Source organism: Choloepus didactylus, chromosome 17 (genome assembly GCF_015220235.1).
Source record: "Choloepus didactylus isolate mChoDid1 chromosome 17, mChoDid1.pri, whole genome shotgun sequence".
Taxonomy (NCBI): Eukaryota; Metazoa; Chordata; class Mammalia; order Pilosa; family Megalonychidae; genus Choloepus; species Choloepus didactylus.
Window position 1 is genome coordinate 78,401,849 of NC_051323.1, and position 21,462 is coordinate 78,423,310.

General features: G+C 53.0%; 2 protein-coding genes across 2 annotated transcripts; one reads left to right on the top strand and one right to left on the bottom strand.

Annotated features, from left to right (window-relative positions):
* Positions 1-2,387: 2,387 nt before the first annotated feature.
* Positions 2,388-9,934, bottom strand: IL1A (interleukin 1 alpha). Its single transcript, XM_037806878.1, has 7 exons — positions 9,896-9,934; positions 9,346-9,412; positions 8,457-8,505; positions 7,548-7,770; positions 5,888-6,058; positions 4,594-4,715; positions 2,388-2,588 (listed from the first exon to the last, which is right to left on the bottom strand). Exons 2-7 carry the CDS (start codon positions 9,390-9,392, stop codon positions 2,388-2,390), a joined length of 813 nt encoding a protein of 270 aa, XP_037662806.1. The 5' UTR covers positions 9,393-9,412; positions 9,896-9,934.
* Positions 9,935-15,757: 5,823 nt separating this feature from the next.
* LOC119512171 (elastin-like) lies at positions 15,758-20,202 on the top strand. The gene is made up of 2 exons (XM_037806655.1): positions 15,758-16,057; positions 16,296-20,202. The coding sequence occupies exon 2, from the start codon at positions 19,165-19,167 to the stop codon at positions 20,200-20,202; it is 1,038 nt and encodes a 345-aa protein (XP_037662583.1). The 5' UTR covers positions 15,758-16,057; positions 16,296-19,164.
* Positions 20,203-21,462: the final 1,260 nt, after the last annotated feature.

Genomic DNA, 21,462 nt, shown 5'->3' on the forward strand with positions numbered 1-21,462 from the left:
AGGGCAGACCCTTCCACCGTTTCATGGCACGGCCAAGAAAGGCAGGCCCTGGTTGGAGCAGCGCTTTCCCCTCTTGGGCAAGAGGCAGAGCACACTCGGCTTCGGCACTGGGCGACGGTCTCCCCTGGCGCCGGCACACACCCTGGTCCCTCCAGCCAGGCACAGAGGGACGAGTAGGGGGCCAGGGGCCACGTGGTGCACAGGCTTACGTGATACGTGGGCGGCCACGTGCACCCCAAAAGGAGGGTTGAGCTAGGCCAAGCCGCAGGCGTGACGCTTCCACGTGCTGTGCATTCCCCCGTCGAAGCTTTGCAGCCCGTCCCGACAGCTTGTGGGTTCCCTGCCACAGCCACCCTCTCAAGGCTGTTCTCCATGTGACCCGTCCTCCAGGGTGACCTTCCTAAGTGAACGGGCCCACTTTGCTTCCCTGCTTTGCACCCCTCCTCGAAAGGATGAGCCCAGGCTCTTTGGAACGGAGGGTGAGCCCTTCCGAAGGCACCCCCCGCTCTTTTGGGGAGCCCTGTGCCACCGCCTTCCTCCGCTGTGCGGGAGAGGAGGGGTGACGACCGGGCTGGAAGGAGCTCTTCTGGGGGAGAGAGCTCGGGCGAGTGTGTGATGCAGGAAATCGCATTCTTCTTTCCTCAGATCCAGCCTGTTTAGGAATTGTTCCTCTTGAAATCTGTTAGGGTTTCTGGGTGCTTCTAGTCCTCTTCCAGAACATCCCAAGAAATAGGTTTTCCCATCCAGCTCTTGTTTTAGGAAAAGCAGGTCTTTAGGGAACGAGAGCTGGAGATGCTGGGTGCCTGACCAGGTTTATGAAAAACTCCGGGGTGGACTTCTGGAATCTGGAGGCCACTGTGTTTGAGCACAGGCTACACCCCACATCTCTGGCACAGTATGTGGGCCTAATTTTGCCCCCGGGGTTGGTCAGCCTTGCTTTTCGCTCTAGAGTTTCTGGTAACTTGAACATTTGGGTTCCTAGGGTCCTTCTACATGGGCCCAGGGAGCAGGGGGTTAGAATTCAGTGGACGAGAGATGTGGATTGTTGCAGGCTGCCTGAGCCACTGAGGCTGGGCCCAGGAGCTGTGTGTTTTCATCGCAGCTCTGGGTGCTCAGGGACACTTGAATGCACGAGCCGTCATGTGATGTGAGCTTTAAGTGAACCTGGTGATATCCCTCAGTGTCAGCTCTGCACGCTGGCAAGCTAGCAATGGGAGGAGAGGAACCGTGAAACCTTGGTTTGGACTCGTAAAAGTAACACTCATACTCCTTTATGAGAACTTTTACCGCATGTCCGTAATTGCTATGTAGTAAAATAATAAGACAATGAGAAATTATGCGTCAGGTTATCTTTTGTAAATTTTATTGATTATGATTGATAACATTGATCATGCAGTGCTGTGTTCTGATCACAGTTTTTAGCGCCTAGAGGGGGTGTGGGTTGCATCCTGGATAAGGTGGTGCCCTGGTTGGCAGAGTTGAGTGGACCCCATTTCAGTTAGTTGACTTGATTACACGTGTGAATGAGACAGTGATGCCAAAACACGTTTAAGGAGAGGAGTGAAGGATTGACCCAATTATCAGCTCAAACAAAAGCGGTCGATCTCAGCTTGTTACTGTAATTACCGGGCTCTCCGTTTCTCGACAGCAGAGCCTCATGGCTGTGGAAAAAGCACAACTTGGACGAAGTGCCGGATAAAACTAAACCAAACTCAGCTATGGGTGTGGAAAGCACTGTGTGCCGTGGTCACACTCAGAACGCAGAGCAGCCATAAATATAGTAGTAAGTTATAATTTAAATACATTTATAAATACATACATATGTGTATATAAATAATAATTTAAAATAATATTTTATGCTTTGCCTTCTTGGGGCTCAGCTTCAGGAAGTTGTTTACCACAGTGACCCCGCTAATTGGCACAGGTATTCTTCCCTTTGTTTAAAGATGATAAAATTGAGGTCCCAGAAACTTGGGCCATTTGATCAAGGGTCTGTCAGAAACTAGACAGTGGAAGGCAGACAGTTGGACGAGGCCCTGGGCTGTGGGCGCTGTGCGTCTGCCTTGGTTTTCTCGCGCCTTGGCCAACCTGTCTTCTCGGGAGCTGTCGTCAGGGGCCCTGGTCCTCCCGAGGTTGTTGGGAAGGATGATAATTAAAGGGATTGGCACTTTGCAAAGTGCAGGGTGTTCGTTAGATAACAAACAACAACATTATGTGTTAGTGTTGGTTCCACTAGACTCTGCTGCCCTCTTATAAAGAGGGTAAATACTCATGGAGAATTGCGAAAGCTCAGCACGTGCTCAGCACATGACTGGGAGTTCGGGATTTGACTCCTTCGTGTACACGGTACATACGGACGTCAGCACCGCACAGATACCTTGTCGTGGTCAGGACTGGTTTTCCCAGATCTTGAAGTCAGTGACAGAGGGTTGCCCTCTTGCCATGTGCACCTGCTCTTCCTCCTTTGTGGCCATGTACAGCTCTGGGTGGGTAACCGATCTGAAGTAGTGCCTGGTGCCGTAGCTTTCCCAGAAGAAGAGGAGGTTGGTATCATCGCCTGTGATGATTTTGGGTGTCTCAGGCATCTCCTATGATGAGGAAAACAGAGTTCTGTTAGGGAAGAAGAAGGTGCTAGAAAAGGAACAGGTCAATCCCATGGCATTTGGCCTTCCTGAGTGGCACGGCCCTCTAGGATGTGAGTCTTTGATAGGATGCTTTGGCTCCCACATTCGTCTGTCCATCCAAGAAGCATTTGTCACATGCCTATTTGATGTGTGGCCCAGTTTATTCATAAGAGTTGATTTCCTTAGTCAACTACAGAGAAATCCAAGTTAGTCATGCAGCTCGCCAGTGACACAAGTGCCTGACAGGCGTGGGGTGAAACACTGGGCTCCTCCTGCATCAAATGGGCATGAGGCATCTCGCACCAAACACGAGCACTGGCGATTCTAAGGCCTCTCAACATTTGAGCTCTAAGTGTGCAAATCCTACCTTCAGGCAACAGTCAGAGACTAAACACACACAACTTCCAGGTACATCAGCAGCTGAGCCCTTTCAATACCATTTTTAGGCAATTGTGGTGTCTTTAGACTGTAGTGTTCCTGGGAGTCTGAATGGAATCTAACACACTTTTATGGAAAAATAATTTTGAATTACAACTTGAGATCCTTCCTCTCTACTCTCTAATCTAAAGCAAGTCCATGTTCTTTGAAGGTTTTCTTTAGGTCTTCAGGGCCAGTGAGGATTTTATTCCCTCTCCTAGTTCCCTCATTCCCCTCTTCCTCCTGTTGGTGCTGGTGCCAAAGTATAATCCAATTCTACTTCCTTCCACCGGCCTTGCCCTTCTCTGGCCCTTGACTACTGTCACTGCCTCGTGGTTGGACTCTGCTTGCTCTAATGGCCCCTTTCCGACCCATTCTCCAGTTTAGAAAGGACCATGGGTCAGGAGAGACACTCCTTGCTGGAAACCCTTTAACGGCTTTTCATTGTACCTCGAATGAAGGCTGGGCAAGTGCTGGCCTCTGCGTATCCCTCCTCCCCACTGTTGGAGCTGGCCGTCACCCTCGAGCCCCCAGGGCCTGGTGCGCTCAGGTCCGCTGTCTGGCCGCCTTCCCGCTGTCCTGGTGTGCCCGCACAGTCCGTCAGCCTCGTCTCCCAGGGAGCCCTGCTCTCGCCACTCTATCTAAATGGCACACTCCCGTTTTTCTCTTTCTCAGCATTCTGTTCATTTTCTTACAGCATTTTTGCTGATTGCTTGACTTGTCTTATGGTCTGTATCTCCCAAAAGACTAATTTGATAAGGCTGGAGACTTTTGTTTGTTGTTTGACTTGCTGTTGTCTGTATCTCCCAGGAGATGCTGGAGACTTTGGCTTACTGCTGTCTGCCTAGTGGTTGGCATTATGCTTGAAAAATGGAAGCCTCTCAGTAAGTGGTGTTTGTTGAATGAATTTATGAATGAAGCTACTGCCATGCTCTGTAGACATTGCTTTCATCTCACTTGATCCAAGTAGAGAAGCACATGCACCATGTAAACGCTGTTTACTGAAATAAGAGTCACTTATCGTGGAGAGACATTTAAGGCTGTGGTGGGTGTGTGTGTGCGTGTGGGTGTGTGTGTGGTTGAGGGAGGAGACAGTGGTAGAGGAGGGGCTGGAGTGAAGGATGATTCTGGCCTCAGTGAAGAGGGTTTGAATCTCGGCTTCCAACTTTTTGCTTTGTCCCCACTGGCAAGTGACTTATCCTCTCTGTTCTCATTTGGTTTCTCTGAGCTTCTTGGAGATAGGCCCTCGGTTCTCAATTCTTGTACCTCTTAGGTCAAGACTGAGGGAACAAACGAGGGCCCTGGGATGGGAGGTGAGTAGGATCAGGCAGGGAAAGAAAAGAGGAGGAGGAAATGAACCCCATTTCCTCTTGCGACCTCCACTTCCCTCTCTCAGTTTCTTACCTGGGATTGTCTCGGAATGGAGTGGGGAGGAAGGAGGACACGTGGAGGGGGCAGAGGATGTGCCACTGCCAGGGGAGTCTGTCTGTTTGGATCATTTACAAATGTTTGGGGTGTAAACGAGGGTAAGTTGGAGCCCAGGATGACTAACCTTCAGCAGCACAGGCTTGCTTTCCTCCTGGGCACTCACAAACAGTCGTGTGTTTGAGATTCTTAGGGTCACGGGACGCTTGTTAACCTCTGTTGGTTTATAGGCACTCATGTCGAATTTTGCTGGTGAAGAGAAAAACCAAAAAAGCAGGTGAAGACATTCTAGTTGCTGGAATCAAGTGTTAATGGAGGGACCACGGTGTGTGAGCCCCTGGGGACAAGGGTGAGCTTTGCACATCTCTGAATCCTCCACAGTTCAGCAGATAAATGCTTGGTTAACATCTTTAGGCTTTTCTATGCTGAATGAACGTCTGTAATGTCCCCAGTGGAGGGTTTAAGGAAGATGCTATACTCATAAGATGTTAGAGATACTGAAAAGTAGTTCAGTTTTCCTTAGAGAACAATGTTTAATAGAAGCTGCAAAATTATGTCTGTTGACCCAGGAATTCCAACAGGGGATATGCTTTGAAGACATAACCTCAAAGTGGAAAAAACCAATAATACATACAAGATGTTTGCAGTGGAGCCACTTATAACCAACCTAGGGGATCAGCAAAGCAACATGATAGAATATTCTTGTGCCCTTAAAAATGATAACTATGTATACTGTGTCAATATTTAGGAATCCTGGGTAAAATAATACTAAGCAGGAAAGTAGAACCTAAAGTAATGTTTAAATGTTGTAGAGTGGAAAGCATGTTAGCTGAAGTGTTCCCAATCTTAAAGAGCCCTGCTTTCTTATTGCAAAATTGCCTCTTTGAAAATAATTTTATGCATGATGACATGTCCTGAAGCTAAAATATGTCCACCATGGAAATTGACTCTGTGTGACAAAATTTTTTAGACACTAAGTTGCATCCTTCAGACCACAGTTGTGGCTTGCTGGCTGTTTTTCCTCACAATTACGCTATCTAAGATAGTAACGATTCTTTCTAGTTTTGGTGTTTTGTAAGCTTGGCCGGCAGCCTTTCTGACGGACAGTGACAGCTGCTCTGTGGTTTCTGGGTGAACTTGACTAAGTCAGTTCATGTTTCTGAGACTCCAATTCCCCTCACCTTTAAAATCGGAAGTAAGAATTTGTAAGAGAACCAGAGGAGACGGTACAATGGAAAGCTTTGCATTCTGATTAGTGCTCTCTTGCGGAGCTTCCAGATTTGGCGGAAACCCCTGTCTGTACCTGAGATTTTTACTAGGGGTGATGTGCAAAGCCAGAAATCTAGAGTGGATTGTTCTTTAAAGTGGAAAGCTGAAAGAAATGCAGAAATGCAAGTAGGGGCATCCGAGTTGGCACCTACCTGCGCTCTCCAGGTCGTTCAGCGCAGTGGCCCTGAGGTACGAGCCCCGGTCCTGCACCACGCTCTGGGCGAGGTCATCGTTCAGGGTGAACTGGCTCTTGATGACCCGCGTGAAGCTGAATCTCACGCTGCTCCGGAAGGCGGGACGTGCTGCTCTGGGTGCAGTGGCGTCTGAAACCGTCATCACAGCTCAGATTAAGTCTAGGTGTGCGCACGGGCGGCACACACGCCACGTGCAGTTATGGAAGGTAGCTATGGGGGGACACTGGGGGATGTTCCAGTCCAGGGAGTGAAGTCACCCACCAGCTGCGGGAGTCGTTCTAGGGTCAGTTATTTGCTTTTAAAACTGAGATTCCTCGTGCACTAGTCCCTCCCGCCCTTCCCACCAAAAGATTATTTGTGCAACTTTCTCATTTTTGGTTGTTTGGATGTTTCTAAGTAACCACGAAGATGACTGTTATTCCCCATCTAATTTTCAAATGCATGTCCCTGAGGAGAAATGAACCCGTTAAGAGCTGGATGTCACTGAGGGTGCAGCCTAAACGTCTGCCACGTTGCTAGAAAGTGAAAAGTATCGATAGCTTCACAGATCTGTGTGGCTCTGAGGAATTCCACATCTAGGAATCTTTTCTAAGGAAATAGGATGGAAATGAAGATTTAGTGATATGGATGTTCATCGTCAGGTGACTCATAAGGGTGAAAAACTGGCCCTTTAAAAGGTCCTTGATATATTCAGTGAAAAGAGCTGAATCTCGGCTTGTGTGTAGTTGGGCCCTACGACGGTTAAACGTGCTTGTTTCGTGCGTCTCTATATAGAAAAGCACCAGCGTTGGCAGTGGTTAACTCTGGTAGGAAGAATGATTTTTACTTTTTCTTCTATTTTCTTGTATTTCCAATGGTCTAGATGAATGCATATTATTATTTAGATGTTATCTTAAAAACAGGAGTATTGGGGAGCTTGTATGGTACAGACAAGCCATACATGGTTTTTATATCAGCTAGGACTGAATTTGATTTGTGGCTCTCCCACTTACAGGCTGTGTGATTTGGGGGAGATTACTTATCTCAGTGAGCTTTACTTCCTCAAATGTAAAATGAGAATCTGGCGTTGTAGGGAGGTTTAGAGATGACACAGGAATAAACCAACCAGCAGTGCTGGGGTTGTGAGTAGGACAGTAGCAGCAACATAATGAGAACAATGACAGCAGCATTTATTGGCTGCTTACTGTATACCAGGCATTATTCTAGCTCTGAAATTTAGGAGTGTTGGCTCATTTAACCGTACAACTCTCCCGTGAGGTAGGGACTCCGATTTCTCTCTTTTAGAGCAGAGGAAACAGAAGCACAGAAAGGTTAGGGAACTTGCCCCAGGAGGCACAGCAGTAAGTGGAGGAGTATAGCTTGGAGTCTGCCACCCGGGATGGTACCCAACTGCTTTCTCCCGAAGGCTAAAGGTCACACGACGTTTACAGTATTGCCGGGAAACGGGCCTGGGCAAGTGTTCCAGGCCCCTCCAGATTGGAGAGCAAGATCCCCCTTCCTTCTGAGTTACCGGGCGAACGCCCAGTTGCCCTCTTTTCCTCTGACTCCAGGTTTTATCCCCCGCTCCACTGTCCCTAGTCACTCAAGAATGGATGAGGGGAAGGGGAGGCTCCCTCACCTTCCCTGGGGCTGCTGGCAATGCCCTCCAGGCAGTCGGCGGTGAGGGGCTGACTTAGGCTCAGTCGCCGCTTCTTCAGAACCTCCCCTCGGGCTGTCACCACCGTCAGGCTCTCCCGGAGGGCGAGTGTGGGGGTCCAGGAGGCTGCCGAGGGGCTCAGGGACACGGACTTGTCCGGACAGGGCTCAGGCAGTGGGTCCTCGCTTGTGTCGTAGAAGGATTTCTGTGGGGAGGAAACGGAGCTGAGGGTGTCCGAGGTCCAGAGCAAAGGGTCAGCGCCCCTGGGGAGGGAAACGGCCCCGCGTTTCTGGCGTCTCCTCCTGCGTCCCCCACTCCAGCCATCCTTCGTTCCCTCCTGCCGTGATCTCCCTGACGGGATGCAACCCCTCGGAAGACTCAGAATGGGTGGTGGTGAAACGGGCTCACTGTGGTCTTGGTGAGTGGCGACTTCAGCATAGCCCCCCGGGAGTTCATCGTCCACTCAACGGTGCTCCGAGTACTGAGGGTGCTCCCCAGACACGGCTGCACCCTGCCTGCCTGCGGTCCCGGACAGGAGCAGCACCTGCGAGTGGCTGCAGCTTTCCCGCTGTCGGGGGCTTGCTCCCGTCCCCCCAGCCTGGTGGGCCACCTCTGCCCCCTGGGCTGGAGCCGACGAGGACCGCCTGCCGCTTCAGGGAGCCCCGGTGGGCGGCCTGGGCGGCCATCACAGCTCGGGGCGGCCAACCCCATGGCGCTGACCCAGGGGCTCCGGTCCTGGGGCCTCAGGAGTGCCCTGCTCTGTCCTGCACTCAGAGGGGCCGCTGGTCTCACCCATTATGGAGACGCATGGCGCGGACTTCCTGGGGGGCCGAGCCCGAGCACCCAGGGCTCCAGCCATTGCTCCCTGCGGAGCGGCCATCGTTCGCTTACCTGGTCCAGGGAGAGGCTGTCGTTGCCCGAACCGTAGTCTCCATTTTCACTGTCAAGACAAGATGATGGGGATGTAATGGTTTGTTTTTTCATGACGGTCACTGGGCAGCGTGTCTCAGTGACCGCACTAGCTTTGGGGATCACACACGCTTGACCCTTGCTGTCGTCTTTGAAAATTAAGGAGTTCTGTGCACGCATATACAGTAATTCATACTCACGGACTCGGGATTAGTAATAGGACCGGGCTTGAATGTTATCTGTGCTTTATCTATGAAAACTGGGCTTGGCTAACAAGTTACAGTTTAACTGAATTTCAGGGTAACATGTTAAGCAACTTAAAAAAAAAAAGGAGTACTTTTCAAGCACCTCTATTTTTTGTTTACCCAAATAGATCACAAGTTACACATTGTTTTCATGTATTCACTAAAACAGATTTAATAATTTATACTTGGCAAAAACATCCAAGCAGCATTGTGATAGTTGTTTGTGTTACGGTGCACTGTAGGTATGGGAACGCCATGTGAGTTTAAAATTTTATAAATTTTACTCTATCTGTTCCCCTCTTGTGTCTGAATGAGGTGGACTTGCTGAGCCTTCACAAAAAGAGCTGAGGGGGATCAGAACATTTTCCTGGGAATGGTTTCTCTCCCGGTCAAGCATTTAAGCCCATGTTCCCAGAGCACGAGAACTCAGCCGAGGCTGGGTTTAAGCAGATGTGGAAGTTCACCTGCCCTTGGCAGAGTGCAGCGATCGTTTTCCTAAAATGGCTTAACGTGCTGAACCTGCCCTGACTCCCGAGACGGCTGATGCTGCCATGGGCTCTGCCAAGCCTGCCCGGCCCGTGAGCCTCAGCCAGTCCCGTGCGACATCCGGAGACGGAGCCCGTTACCTGTAGCAGCTCTTCAGGTCCTCAAACAGGTCGGGGACTCGGGTCATCTCGGCGGTGGGCAGGAGTGCTGTGAGGGGAAAGGGCACCTCTGAGCTCCACGGGGCACTGGATCCCAGCCCACACTCGCCGTTCCCCATGCTCCTCGCTCACTGCCTCCTCCACTGAACTAGACTCTGTTTCTGGTGTCTGGGTATCCCTTCATGCCCAGCCTCATGCATGGCGCACAGTAGGCACAGTCACGGTGTGGATATGTTGAAAGCCACCAGGACGAGGTGTTTGCCCTGCGAGATGCGAGGGAGAGGCGGAGCTGGAAGTGCCCGGTTCCCTCCGAGGAAGACACAGTGCGCCGTCAGGGCCGCGTGGGAAGGTGGTTCTCTGTCCCCAGGTTCCCGCCCGTGGGAACCGAGAGGCGTTTTCTGGGCTCTGACTGATCCTAGTGCACACCAAGCCAGGGAAGGAAGCAAGAGGCCAGAGCTCCAGAGGAGGAAGTGAGAGGCAGCGGGCAAGGAGGAAGAAGCAGCTGGACGCCAGAGGTGTGGTAGGACCGTACCTTTGCCGGTGCACGCGCTGATGGACGGCTCCCTCTCTGCCCGGACACTGGAGTCTGAGCCGGTCTCCTCCGCCTTTTAATTTCTCTTCTTGTGTGGGCGTGGCAATGAGTAAGTCATGGGGAATTTACAGGAACGCGTTCTGTTCTGTAGTTTTTATGTTCATTCAACTCGATACCGGCCAAAATAACGACAGATTGTAAACTCGGTAATTTTGTCAAATTGTTTGCAGAGATCCCAGGACTTAACTGACCTGGTTCATTTGTTTATTGCTTTGCTGTACAAGATCACAAACCTGTAGTCTTAGAAAAAGGAAGAAGAGCAGGAAACTTACCAAGTTTCTAAAAAAATGTCATGAGGGAGGAAGGGTGAAATCTGAAAATCAGAACTACGGATGGCTGGAGCTGGAGGAGTGTCTAGTAGCTGTGGCTTGTGTTTGGACCTTGTGTGTGTGAGAGTGTGTGTGAATATGTGTGTGTGACTGTGTGAATATGTGTTTGTGAATGTGTGAGTGTGTGAACATGTTTGTGTGTGTGAGACTGTGTGTGAATGTGTGTGTGTGAGAGACTGTGTGTGACTGTGAATATGTTTGTGTGTGTGTGACTGTGTGTGAATGTGTTTGTGTGTGTGTGAACGTGTGTGTGTGTGAATATGTTTGTGTGTGTGTGACTGTGTGTGACTGTGTGTGAATGTGTGTGTGAATATGTGTGTGTGTGTGTGTGTGACTGTGTGTGAATATGTGTGTGTGTGTGTGTGTGTGACTGTGTGTGACTGTGTGTGTGTGTGTGAATGTGTGTGTGTGACTGTGTGTGTGTGAATGTGTGTGTGTGTGAACATGTTTGTGTGTGTGTGTGTGTGACTGTGTGTGAATGTGTTTGTGTGTGTGAACGTGTGTGTGTGTGAATATGTTTGTGTGTGTGTGTGTGACTGTGTGTGAATGTGTGTGAATATATGTGTGTGTGTGTGTGTGTGTGTGTGTGACTGTGTGTGACTGTGTGTGTGAATATGTGTGTGACTGTGTGTGTGTGTGTGTGACTGTGTGTGACTGTGTGTGTGTGTGTGTGTGACTGTGTGTGTGTGTGTGACTGTGTGTGTGACTGTGTGTGTGACTGTGTGTGTGTGAATGTGTGTGTGTGTGTGTGTGTGTGAGTGTCCGCGCGTGCCCAGAGCTGCATGTGAGTTGAGCCTGCTGTGCAGTCCCCGGGCAGCTGAAGGGCGGTGCTTGAAGGAAGGTGACCTCTTTTCTGAAGGGGAGGTTTGCTTGAACAAGGCATCAGTCACTCTGGGAATGGGGTGAGGAGGGCACAGCACAGGAGAGAAACGTGAAATTCTACCACAAAGGTTTCCGTCTTCGTGCTCTTCTGAATACCGTCCACCCAGTTCTTAAGAGGGGAGAGAGCTTTGGGCGAGAACTCCCTGCCTCACCTCTGCTGGAGCCAGGCAGAAATTGGGGCTTCTCCAGGGTCAGCCGCGGGTGGGTGAGGTGGCCGGACTCGGGGAGCTGTGGGGGGCCCTGCCCCGAAGCTGGCGGCTGGACTGTGGCCGCCTGTCCCACAGGCTGCAATCGGCTCGGTGCAGCCACCGGGGGCCGGGACCTCAAGTTGAGGCCGAGGCAGTGTGTGTGTGCGCGCGCGCGCGTGTACTTCTCATGAAAGGCTTTTCCCGGACCCCGAGGCCAGCCCAGTTCAGGGGTGGGAACACCAGGCTGCATGGCAGGTGAGAGTTTCCGGTTTCTTGATGGGAGTCTGAACCGCATAACTTTTAAACAAAGGAAACGGGATGGAGGAGAGAGAAAGAGGCACCACAGCTTGACACAGAAAGCAAGTCAGCAAAGAGGCCTGTGTGAGTCAGAGTCCAGCTAACTGCGCCTGGGAGGACGGGGTCTGTTCCAGTGGCAAAACCTGATTTTATGACCCACCCTCAGCACCCCAGCTCCCCTTGGGCATCGATGTTTTACAGTCTTTATAAACTAGACCCCGGCACCAGCTGGCATCCTGGAGGTGGGCAGGGGCGTGTGGACCAGCGTGGGCAGAGCTGGGGTGTCTCAGGGCCGGCTCTTGAGGATGGTGGTGGGAGTCGCCTCCAGGTAGGTTCCTGCCCACCTTGGCTCCCCTCTGGGCAACACTGAAATGGGAGGCTGGTCAACCCCTGTGCCCTGGGGAAGTCGTGAGGACTATTACTAAGAAACATTGCAAAGCACACACACTGTGAATGGCTGCTATGGAGATGCAGCTAAACACAAATAGTAGCAGCCCTAATGATGGCCTCGATCTCGGGAACCTCCACTGTCATCAGAGTAACACCTTAATTCACCGAGGAAAATAGAGTTCTTATGATAATATTGTTTTGAAAACTTCAACAGGGAGAAAAATTTCAGGTGGAGGCTGCCATTGAACCCCTGGAGACACGTAGTTTCTGAAGCAATTCCTGTGCCTCTTTGGTAATCCAGGAAATCACCCTGGGTTCTGTCACCCACGGCACTGCCCATCCCAGCTTCTGCGTCTCCCTCTGCAGAGCATTCCCCACCTGCAGCCGAGTTTCTCAAGAAGAGTTTGGTGTTCCCTAGGCAGACCGCTCGGGCTGGGGTATCACCCAACCATTTCTTCACATGACCTTGGAAACTGTTTTTTAAAGAACAGGTGGTGAGGTTCCGAGAGGGACAGGTCCCGGCTTTGTGTTTTGGGATCCTGCTTTCCCATGGATGTGAGCAAAGGTGGACCTGAAAGGGAGCCTCATTGCCAGGCCTCCGAGCCTGGGGTGTGTGTGTGTGTGTGTGAGCGTGTGTAGTGAATATGTGTTTCATGTGTGTGGGTTTGTGAATATGTATGTGTGTGAGTGTGTGAATATGTATGTGGTGAGAATTTGTGTGTGTGTGTGTGCATGTGTCCTGGGACGGGGACTTTTGGTGGCTTCATGCACCCACCTCGTGGCTCTGAAGAGGACTGAACAAGTTTTCTTGATTCATTTCCACCTAAATCATTCAGAAATAAATCACTGTGTACTTATTCTGTGCCAGGGATTTGCTAGGTATTGGCATTTTTCTTTCACAGTTTGCGAAATTAGGTTCGAAAGATGAGATGACATATGTTGGTGGGTGAATGGGTGTAATTTACAGGCTCAGAGGTTGTGGGTCAAAGAATCATGATGACGCTTTTCATTTGAAAACTGCTGTTCCATTCACAAGAGCTTCCACCTGCACGGTCTCACACCTCGCTGCACCTACGGGAGGTACTACAGTGGAGGGCCTCTGGAGGGGCTAAGTGAACAACCCGTGGTCGTGAAACTGCAGACCCAACACTAGAGTCAGGTTTCCAATCCCAAGCCCAGTCTTCTCCTTCCACTGTGCAGAGATGCTTGACTCTCTTTTCACTATGCAGAGATGCTCGAGTCTCTTTTCACTGTGCAGAGATGCTCGAGTCTCTTTCCACTGTGCAGAGATGCTCGAGTCCCCTTCCACTCTGTAGAGATGCTCGAGCCTCCTTCCACTCTGTAGAGATGCTCGAGTTTTCCACTGTGCAGAGATGCTTGACTCTCTTTTCACTGTGCAGAGATGCTCGAGTCCCCTTCCACTCTGTAGAGATGCTCGAGTCCCCTTCCACTCTGTAGAGATGCTCGAGTCCCCTTCCACTGTGCAGAGATGCTCGAGTCCCCTTCCACTGTGTAGAGAAGCTCGAGTCTCCTTCCACTCTGTAGAGATGCTCGAGTCTCTTTCCACTGTGTCAAGATGCTCGAGTCTCCTTCCACTCTGTAGAGATGTTCGAATCTCCTTCCACTCTGTAGAGATGCTCGAGTCTCTTTCCACAGTGTAGAGATGCTCGAGTCTCCTTCCACTCTGTACAGATGCTCGAGTCTCCTTCCACAGTGTAGAGATGCTCGAGTCTCCTTCCACAGTGTAGAGATGCTCGAGTCTCCTTCCACTCTGTAGAGATGCTTGAGTCTCTGTCCACTGTGTAGGGATGCTCGAGTCTCTGTCCACTCTGTAGAGATGCTTGAGTCTCTGTCCACTCTGTAGAGATGCTCGAGTCTCTTTCCACTGTGTAGAGATGCTCGAGTCTCCTTCCACTCTGTAGAGATGCTTGAGTCTCCTTCCACTCTGTAGAGGTGCTTGAGTCTCCTTCCACTCTGTAGAGATGCTTGAGTCTCTTTCCACTGTGTAGAGATGCTTGAGTCCCCTTCCACTCTGTAGAGATGCTCGAGCCTCCTTCCACTCTGTAGAGATGCTCGAGTCCCCTTCCACAGTGCAGAGATGCTCGAGTCCCCTTCCGCTCTGTAGAGATGCTCAAATCTCCTTTCACTCTCTAGAGATGCTCGAGTCTCCTTCCACTCTGTAGAGATGCTTGAGTCTCTTTCCACAGTGTAGAGATGCTCGAGCCTCTTTCCACTTTGTAGAGATGCTCGAGTCTCTGTCCACTGTGTAGAGATGCTGGAGTCTCCTTCCATTCTGTAGAGATGCTTGAGTCTCCTTCCACTCTCTAGAGATGCTTGAGTCTCCTTCCACTCTGTAGAGATGCTCGAGTCTCCTTCCGCTCTCTAGAGATGCTCAAGTCTCCTTCCGCTCTGTAGAGATGCTTGAATCTCCTTCCACTCTGTAGGGATGCTCAAGTCTCCTTTCACTCTCTAAAGATGCTTGAGTCTCCTTCCACTCTGTAGAGATGCTTGAGTCTCCTCACATTCTGTAGAGATGCTCGAGTCTCTTTCCACAGTGTAGAGATGCTTGAGTCTCCATCCACTGTGTAAAGATGCTCGAGTCTCCTTCCACTCTGTAGAGATGCTCCAGTCTCTTTCCACAGTGTAGAGATGCTCGAGTTTCCTTCCACTCTCTAGAGATGCTCGAGTCTCCTTCCACTCTCTAGAGATGCTCGAGTCTCTTTCCACAGTGTAGAGATGCTTGAGTCTCCTTCCACTCTCTAGAGATGTTCGTTTCCTTCCACTGCATGGAGATGCTCAAGTCTCCTTCCACTCTGTAGAGATGCTTAAGTCTCTTTCCACAGTGTAGAGATGTTTGAGTCTCCTTCCACTCTCCAGAGATGCTTGAGTCTCTTTCCACAGTGTAGAGATGTTTGAGTCTCCTTCCACTCTCTAGAGATGCTCGAGTCTCTTTCCACAGTGTAGAGATGCTCAAGTCTCCTTCCACTCTGTAGAGATGCTCGAGGCTCTTATGTCCATCACCACCAAGTGGCAGGTCTGAGGGAAATCCCCTGCCAGGGCTTTCCATCTCACACACCCTGTCATTCAGTGACTCTAGGACCCTTGTTTTAAAGAAGATTTTCTGGAAAAGGTTTGAACTACCTCACTCCTTACTCTTTCTCTAGTGAAACCCCATCCTGTGTTTTCAGGAACAGCTAGAGCTGTTCGGCACCATTTGCACTGGTCAGGGGTGGGCATGAGAGCCCCAGCCAGGCTGAACCTTCAGGCAGTGTAGAAACCAGCTGGAGGTGGCTGCACAGACGGGATCTGACAGCCTCTTGAAGGCACAGGAAGCTCAACTCTTCCTTGTGGACTTTCAGGGGATGCAGCCGTTACTTTTTGGGTGGGATAGTCTCTTCAGAGGAATGAACCATGCATAAGCCATTGTGTGCAGAGAGAATCGAACCTCCAGCCTCACTCGTGCCCACTTGGTGATGATCTGCACTCGAATTCCCTGAAGGTCAGGGAAGGGGGAAGACCCGAGGCCTCCCGTTTCCCAGACGTCAGAGCCCAGAGAGATGGCGCAGCTGCCCGAGGCTGCAGCTCACAGCTCTCTCTTTCTCAGGTAGCCTCCTCCTTTCCTTTGCCTTTTATGTTAATTTTAATTCTTGTGCTTTGTCCTGTTGGTCTATTGAAAGGCCTGGGCCTATAGGTGAGAGAAGGGTGCACCTCGGAGAGCATCCGTTCAAACTCTTACGTTTATGAAAGAGGAGACCGAGAGGGGAACGTGGCCTCAAGGTCACATGGAGAATTATGTGAGGGCAGGGACCAAAATTCATACTCACTGTTTCTTCATTTCTCGTTCAAAACATCCTGCTACCCAGTGACACTTGATCTTCAGTGAAGAAGGGAAAGGTGAAGAAATCGTGTCTCCTTGGCTTCTGGCCAGTATATAGAAAAGCAGTGGAAAAGAATGAGACCTCAGGACGTGTGCCGATCGGCTTAGGGGGCGGCTGTGCGGACGTTAGCCCACCCCCGTGAGTGTGCGCCTGTCCGAGGCGGCAGGCCCGGGGAGGGTGTCCCAGGACGCGGCCCTGAGGGAGTGGCCGCCCGGGGGGAGGGGGGATGACCCAGGCTGGGCCTAGGCCATGGGGACCCCGGGGAGGCAGGGGGCAAAGGCCAGGGTGAGACACAGCTGTCCAGGGTTGTGTGTGGTGTTACACAATCGGCTGGATACTTTTAACAGATCACTCTTGTGTTCAAAACGATTTCTAGATTGTGAGGTGCAGAGACAGGGATTATACGGAGTGTGAACAGAGTGTGCGGATGCTTCCACCAAGTGCCGAGAGAACCCGTCTGGGCCCCTAAGCTCGGACGTGTGCGGCCGAGACAGCAGGCGCCCCCGGAGCCCGGAGCGTGGCCGTGGCCGTGGCCCGAGGGGTGGGCGGCTCAGGGGCCCGAACCCGGCAGGAGGCGCAGCTTAGTGCTCGGTCTCATCCCCAGTGGGCTGTGACTCCTCCTTGCCTGAGCTCGTTTTTCCCTAATTTAGGTGCTTTTCTCCTGTCTAAATCCCCTTCCGCTCTCCTCCTGGGGTCGCTTGTTGGCCCTGCCTTGGGCTTGTGTCCCCTGAAAATCCGAGTCCCCTGGAGAGCTTCCTGTGTGGCAACAGCCTCTCACTTCTGCCGGCTGCTTGCGATTGTCTAATCAGAGCCACTTTTGTAGAAATCTCCTCTCCTTTTGAGTCATTTCCCTTGTCGGAGTCACAGTTATCTCCCATTGAACTTGTTTCTCAATTTCAAGAAATAACTTGTATTACTTTCTCGGATTCTAAAGCATGTAAGTGTTGTTGGGGAGATTTAAATATATAAAGAAGAAAATAAAGTCCACAAATAGTGTAATAATGTAATACAGGAGAAAATCACTATCAACAGGGGCATATTTCTTTTCAGTTTTTCTTTTTCAGAGTATCTAGATTTGTTTTTATCAACAGGGACAGCCCGCGGCTTAGCTGCTTGCGCTCCTGGAGCCTAGGGACACGTTGTGGTGGCCCTGCCCACCCTGTCCCCATGTGCTCCCCGCAGACGGCTTCCCCGGGTCCTGCCCCTCGCCCTGGCACCTGGGGGGTGCAGGGGTGCTGCCCCCATCTGCAGAGCCTGCCGGCGCAGCGGCCTTGGAAGGCCGGGGGTCCCTCATGGTGGGACTGCAGGCAGAAGCGAGGAAGCCACCTGCAAGGTAAGTGATGAAGTCACAGCTGTTGGCCTTTGCTGACTCACCCTCCCGCCTCTCAAAAGCCCCGAGGCGTGCAATGGGGTGAGGTCGCGGATTCCTCACGCAGCTCCCTCTTGGACTGAGGTGAGTCTGCACCAGCCTTCCTCTTGTCATGTCCTTCTGTGCTGGGAGATGAGTTTTCCAACAAGACAGATCACAGACCTAACCAGGCACTTTCATTTCAGCAAAATTCTGATTCTAGAAATCAAGATAAATTAGCCGAGAAAATAAACTGCCTCCCAATAAAGTTGGTACAATTGAATTAATATTTCAGATACAAATCAAATAATAATTACACTAAAAATTTAACATTTCTATGGGGCTCTGCATGGTTTCAAGCATATTTTATGAGCATGTAATTCAGCCTGATGTGAGCGGCCTACTGTGCGTTGGAAGTGAGGAGGCCCCGGACCTGGGGGGTGATGCTTTCTGCCCCCTTGGGTGGGAACCTCTGCACAGGGGGAGACAGGACCCGGCAGGGGAGGAGGTGGCCTGGGATGTGGCCCGGGCCTGCAGGGGCTGGAGGGGCGGGGACGGGGTGGCCAGAGAAGTGAGAGCTCGTGCGTCATCCCGGCTGTGACCCTACAGCTGTGCAACTGTGGGCACTTCCTGGGTGGGTCAATGGCTGGAGTCTCGGTGGGACGACGGCTGGGGTCCTCCCAGGCCTGGCCATCGGCTTCGTGCCCGGGCTCCTGGCTCCATGGGCTCAGCACTGGGCTCACCCGGCTTCTGCAGAACCTTCCCCGTGGCATGCGCGATCATCACAGATGTGTGCCAGTCTCTGTGCTGCTGCTTCATTGCTTCAATGGCAAATTTGATTTGTCATTCAGAGTATAAATAGAAATAAATTCCTCTCCAAGTACAGAAATATGTAACAGTAGTTGATAAATCAGAAGGAAATGACCGTTTTTGCCCCATCTGTTGAGTGATTATGACTCAGCCTTGTTTTCTAGAAAGCTTGATGCTCATGAAGGACCAGCTGGGCCCCTGACTGCCCCCGAGAAGAGGAAGTTCGGGTTTCTGAGTCTCAGAGGCTGGACTGTCACTGGAGCATTTGATAAGAAAACGAACATCCAAGGAAAGAAATGTGATCCTAACTCCTTTTCTGTGCTTTTCCCTCCGTAGGGTCTTTGTCCCCATTCGGGGACTGTGGCTTCCCTGGGAAAGGGCCTGAACCCCGGGGGGACGGGCCGAGGGGACCCTGCGTTCCCACAGTGCACGGCCGGCATGGCGAGCTGCTTCCCGCTCAGGGGCCACAGGCAGAGGTGCGGGGCGGGGGTCGCCAGCTGCCCTCCAGGAGCTCATGGCCTGTGGGGAGACGCGGGACGGTAACGGGAGGCAGGCAGGGCAGTGACCGGGGACCCTTCCCAGGGCCTGTCCCGCGTCTTGGAGTTGGATCTGGGCCGCGGAGCTGACGTCCAGGCCGAGGCCGTGCGGTGAGCCTGGTGAGGCCGGGCGCCCGTCAGGCCGGCTCCGCCGCTTTAAGAGCCCTGGTCACCTCATCTGGAAAAGGACAGTAGCTTTCCCTTCACGGTTTTCAGGGTTGAATGAGAGGGCAGCTGGGGTTCGGTCCCTTCCCTTCCTCTGCGCAGCTGCCCCTCCTGCCATCCGGCCCAGGTTCGCTGCAGGGACGTCGCAGGCGGCCAACGCCCAGTGCCGCCAAAGGAGCTCCCGGTAGAAGCAAACCTGTTGCCCACCTGGGGTGTGGTGGCAATTACCAAGGTGGTCGGTTTGCTCATTCCCTCATCCTTTCATTCACGTGAGTGAGGGTCTTTGCTCCAGGGGTGAACTTGCAACTGGGACGGCGGCTGGTCCCGTGTGGCCCTAATACCCCGGGTATCCGTCCTGGGAGAGAAGCCTCACCCTGTGGGTGGGCATGGTGTCTGTGGTGGGCACGGTGCCTGCGGTGGGCGCTGTGTCTGTGGCGGGCACGGTGTCTGCGGTGGACACGGTCCCTGCGGTGGGCACGGTCCCTGTGGTGGGCGCGGTGTCTGTGGTGGGTGCGGTGTCTGTGGTGGGCGCGGTCCCTGCAGTGGGTGCGGTGTCTGTGGTGGGCACGGTCCCTGCAGTGGGTGCGGTGTCTACGGTGGGCGCGGTGTCTGCGGTGGGCACGGTCCCTGCGGTGGGCGCGGTGTCTGTGGTGGGCACGGTCCCTGCGGTGGACATGATGTCTGTGGTGGGCACGGTCCCTGCGGTGGGCGCGGTGTCTGTGGTGGGCACGGTCCCTGCGGTGGGCGCGGTGTCTGTGGTGGGCACGGTCCCTGCGGTGGGCGCGGTGTCTGTGGTGGGCGTGGTCCCTGCAGTGGGCGCGGTGTCTCTGGTGGGCACGGTCCCTGTGGTGGGCATGGTCCCCGTAGGTGTCTGCGGTGGACACGGTCCCTGCGGTGGGCGCGGTGTCTGTGGTGGGCACGGTCCCTGCGGTGGACATGGTGTCTGTGGTGGACACGGTCCCTGCGGTGGGCGCGGTGTCTGTGGTGGACACAGTCCCTGCGGTGGGCGCGGTGTCTGCGGTGGGCACAGTGTCTGCGGTGGGCACGGTCCCTGTAGGTGTCTGGGGTGGACACGGTCCCTGCGGCGGGCGTGGTGCGGGCCTTTAGAGGTGCTGGGGCGCGTGACCGTGTCTAGACGTCAGGGGAGGGCCCTGAGCAGCATGGAGGGTGGGACGTGTGGGGTGTCGGCAGATGAAGCTGCCGGTGGGCACAGGGGACGAGTCCATACGGGGCGCTGGGGCGGCGTGTGCTCGGACCCTGGAGCTGGGAGGACCGGGGTGTGTCAGAGAAGCGGGGAGAAGCTCCGAGGGCAGGGAAGGGGTGTGAGGCGAGGGGTCGCGGCCCACCAGGCAGCCCGCAGGGCTTTGCTTAACGTGAAGGCAGCTCCGCGGAGTCTCTCGCAGGGACCGAGGGGGGTGTTTTGAAAGGTGGCTCTGCCTGCCGGATGGGCTCTGAAGGGGAGAGAGGCCCTGCGGCCGGGGGAGGTGGAGGGACGCAAGAGGGACCCTGTCCTGCTGCGGGGACACGCAGGACGCCGGTGAGGCAGCGAGTTTGGAGGGAGCAGCGCCGAGGGCGAGGGGCCGGGAGGCGAATCCGGAGGGCGCCGCTCTCGCGGTCAGAGCTCAGAAGAGACAGGACGGGGGTCCCGGGATGGGGGCCCGGGAGAGGGTGGTGGCCGCCCTGTCCCGACAGCAAAGGGCCTGTGCCCAGCCAGGGGTGCGACGAGGGGAGGACGGGGAGCCGAAGGAGACTGAAGCATTAAAAAATTAAACCACAGAATTGTCAGAAGAAAATAAAGGCAGATGTTGATGTAATCTCAGGAATGGCAAGACATCTAAACATGAAACCAAAAGCAGAAATGATAAATTTGATGTCAGATAAGTTTACCCTTAGGGTAGATTCATGAAAGAGGAATTCCGGGTCAAAGGCCTTTCATTTGTACTGCTGATAAAGCTCCGATTTGCCAGTTTTCCCCTGGGAGGGTCGTGTCCCTGGAGGCTCCCTCAACATTGCGTGACAGTGTCCATTTTCCCACACTCTTCACCAATGCTGGCTCTTTTCACTGGAAAAAAATGTTGATTTCCTGTTAATGACTAACACCATCCCCCCTTTTTTGAGGGTGTTCAACTTTTTCTTGTTACCTTTTAAAGAGTCTCCCTTCTGTGAGCCCAAGTCTGCGAGCCCTCGGTTTCTCCTGCGCTTGCCCGCACGACGCCGCAGGTCGGACGCCCGGGAGCGTGGAGGCCCATGTCCTCCGGTCCTCTGCGGCTGCTCCTCGCCCACGTGTCTCTCGGCCCGGGTGAGCCAGGGCCGCTTCTCCCTCCGGCTCAGTTTGCTCACCTCTCTCCTGGAATGCGGTTGACTCCGGAGCCTCCGGTGCAAGGGGCAGGGGCGGCCTCTCCGTCCACCCCGGGGCGGCCTTGGCCGCTCTGCAGCGGGGCTGAGGTGAACGCACGCGAGCCTCGTTTCCTCCTACACTGTCAGCAGCTCCGTCTCCGAGGCCAAACCACTGTGTCAAGGGTGGGTTCGGTGACCAGTGAGGACATTCCCTGCAGTTTACAAGGTTTGGGGTATAGAGTTCGCCTGTGTGGGAGCCCTGAGGGGCTCGATCACTTCCTACAGTCGAGAGAAGAGCCCAGGCTTTGCGGCTACGCAGATTGGAGCTTTCACCATCTTAAACAGGG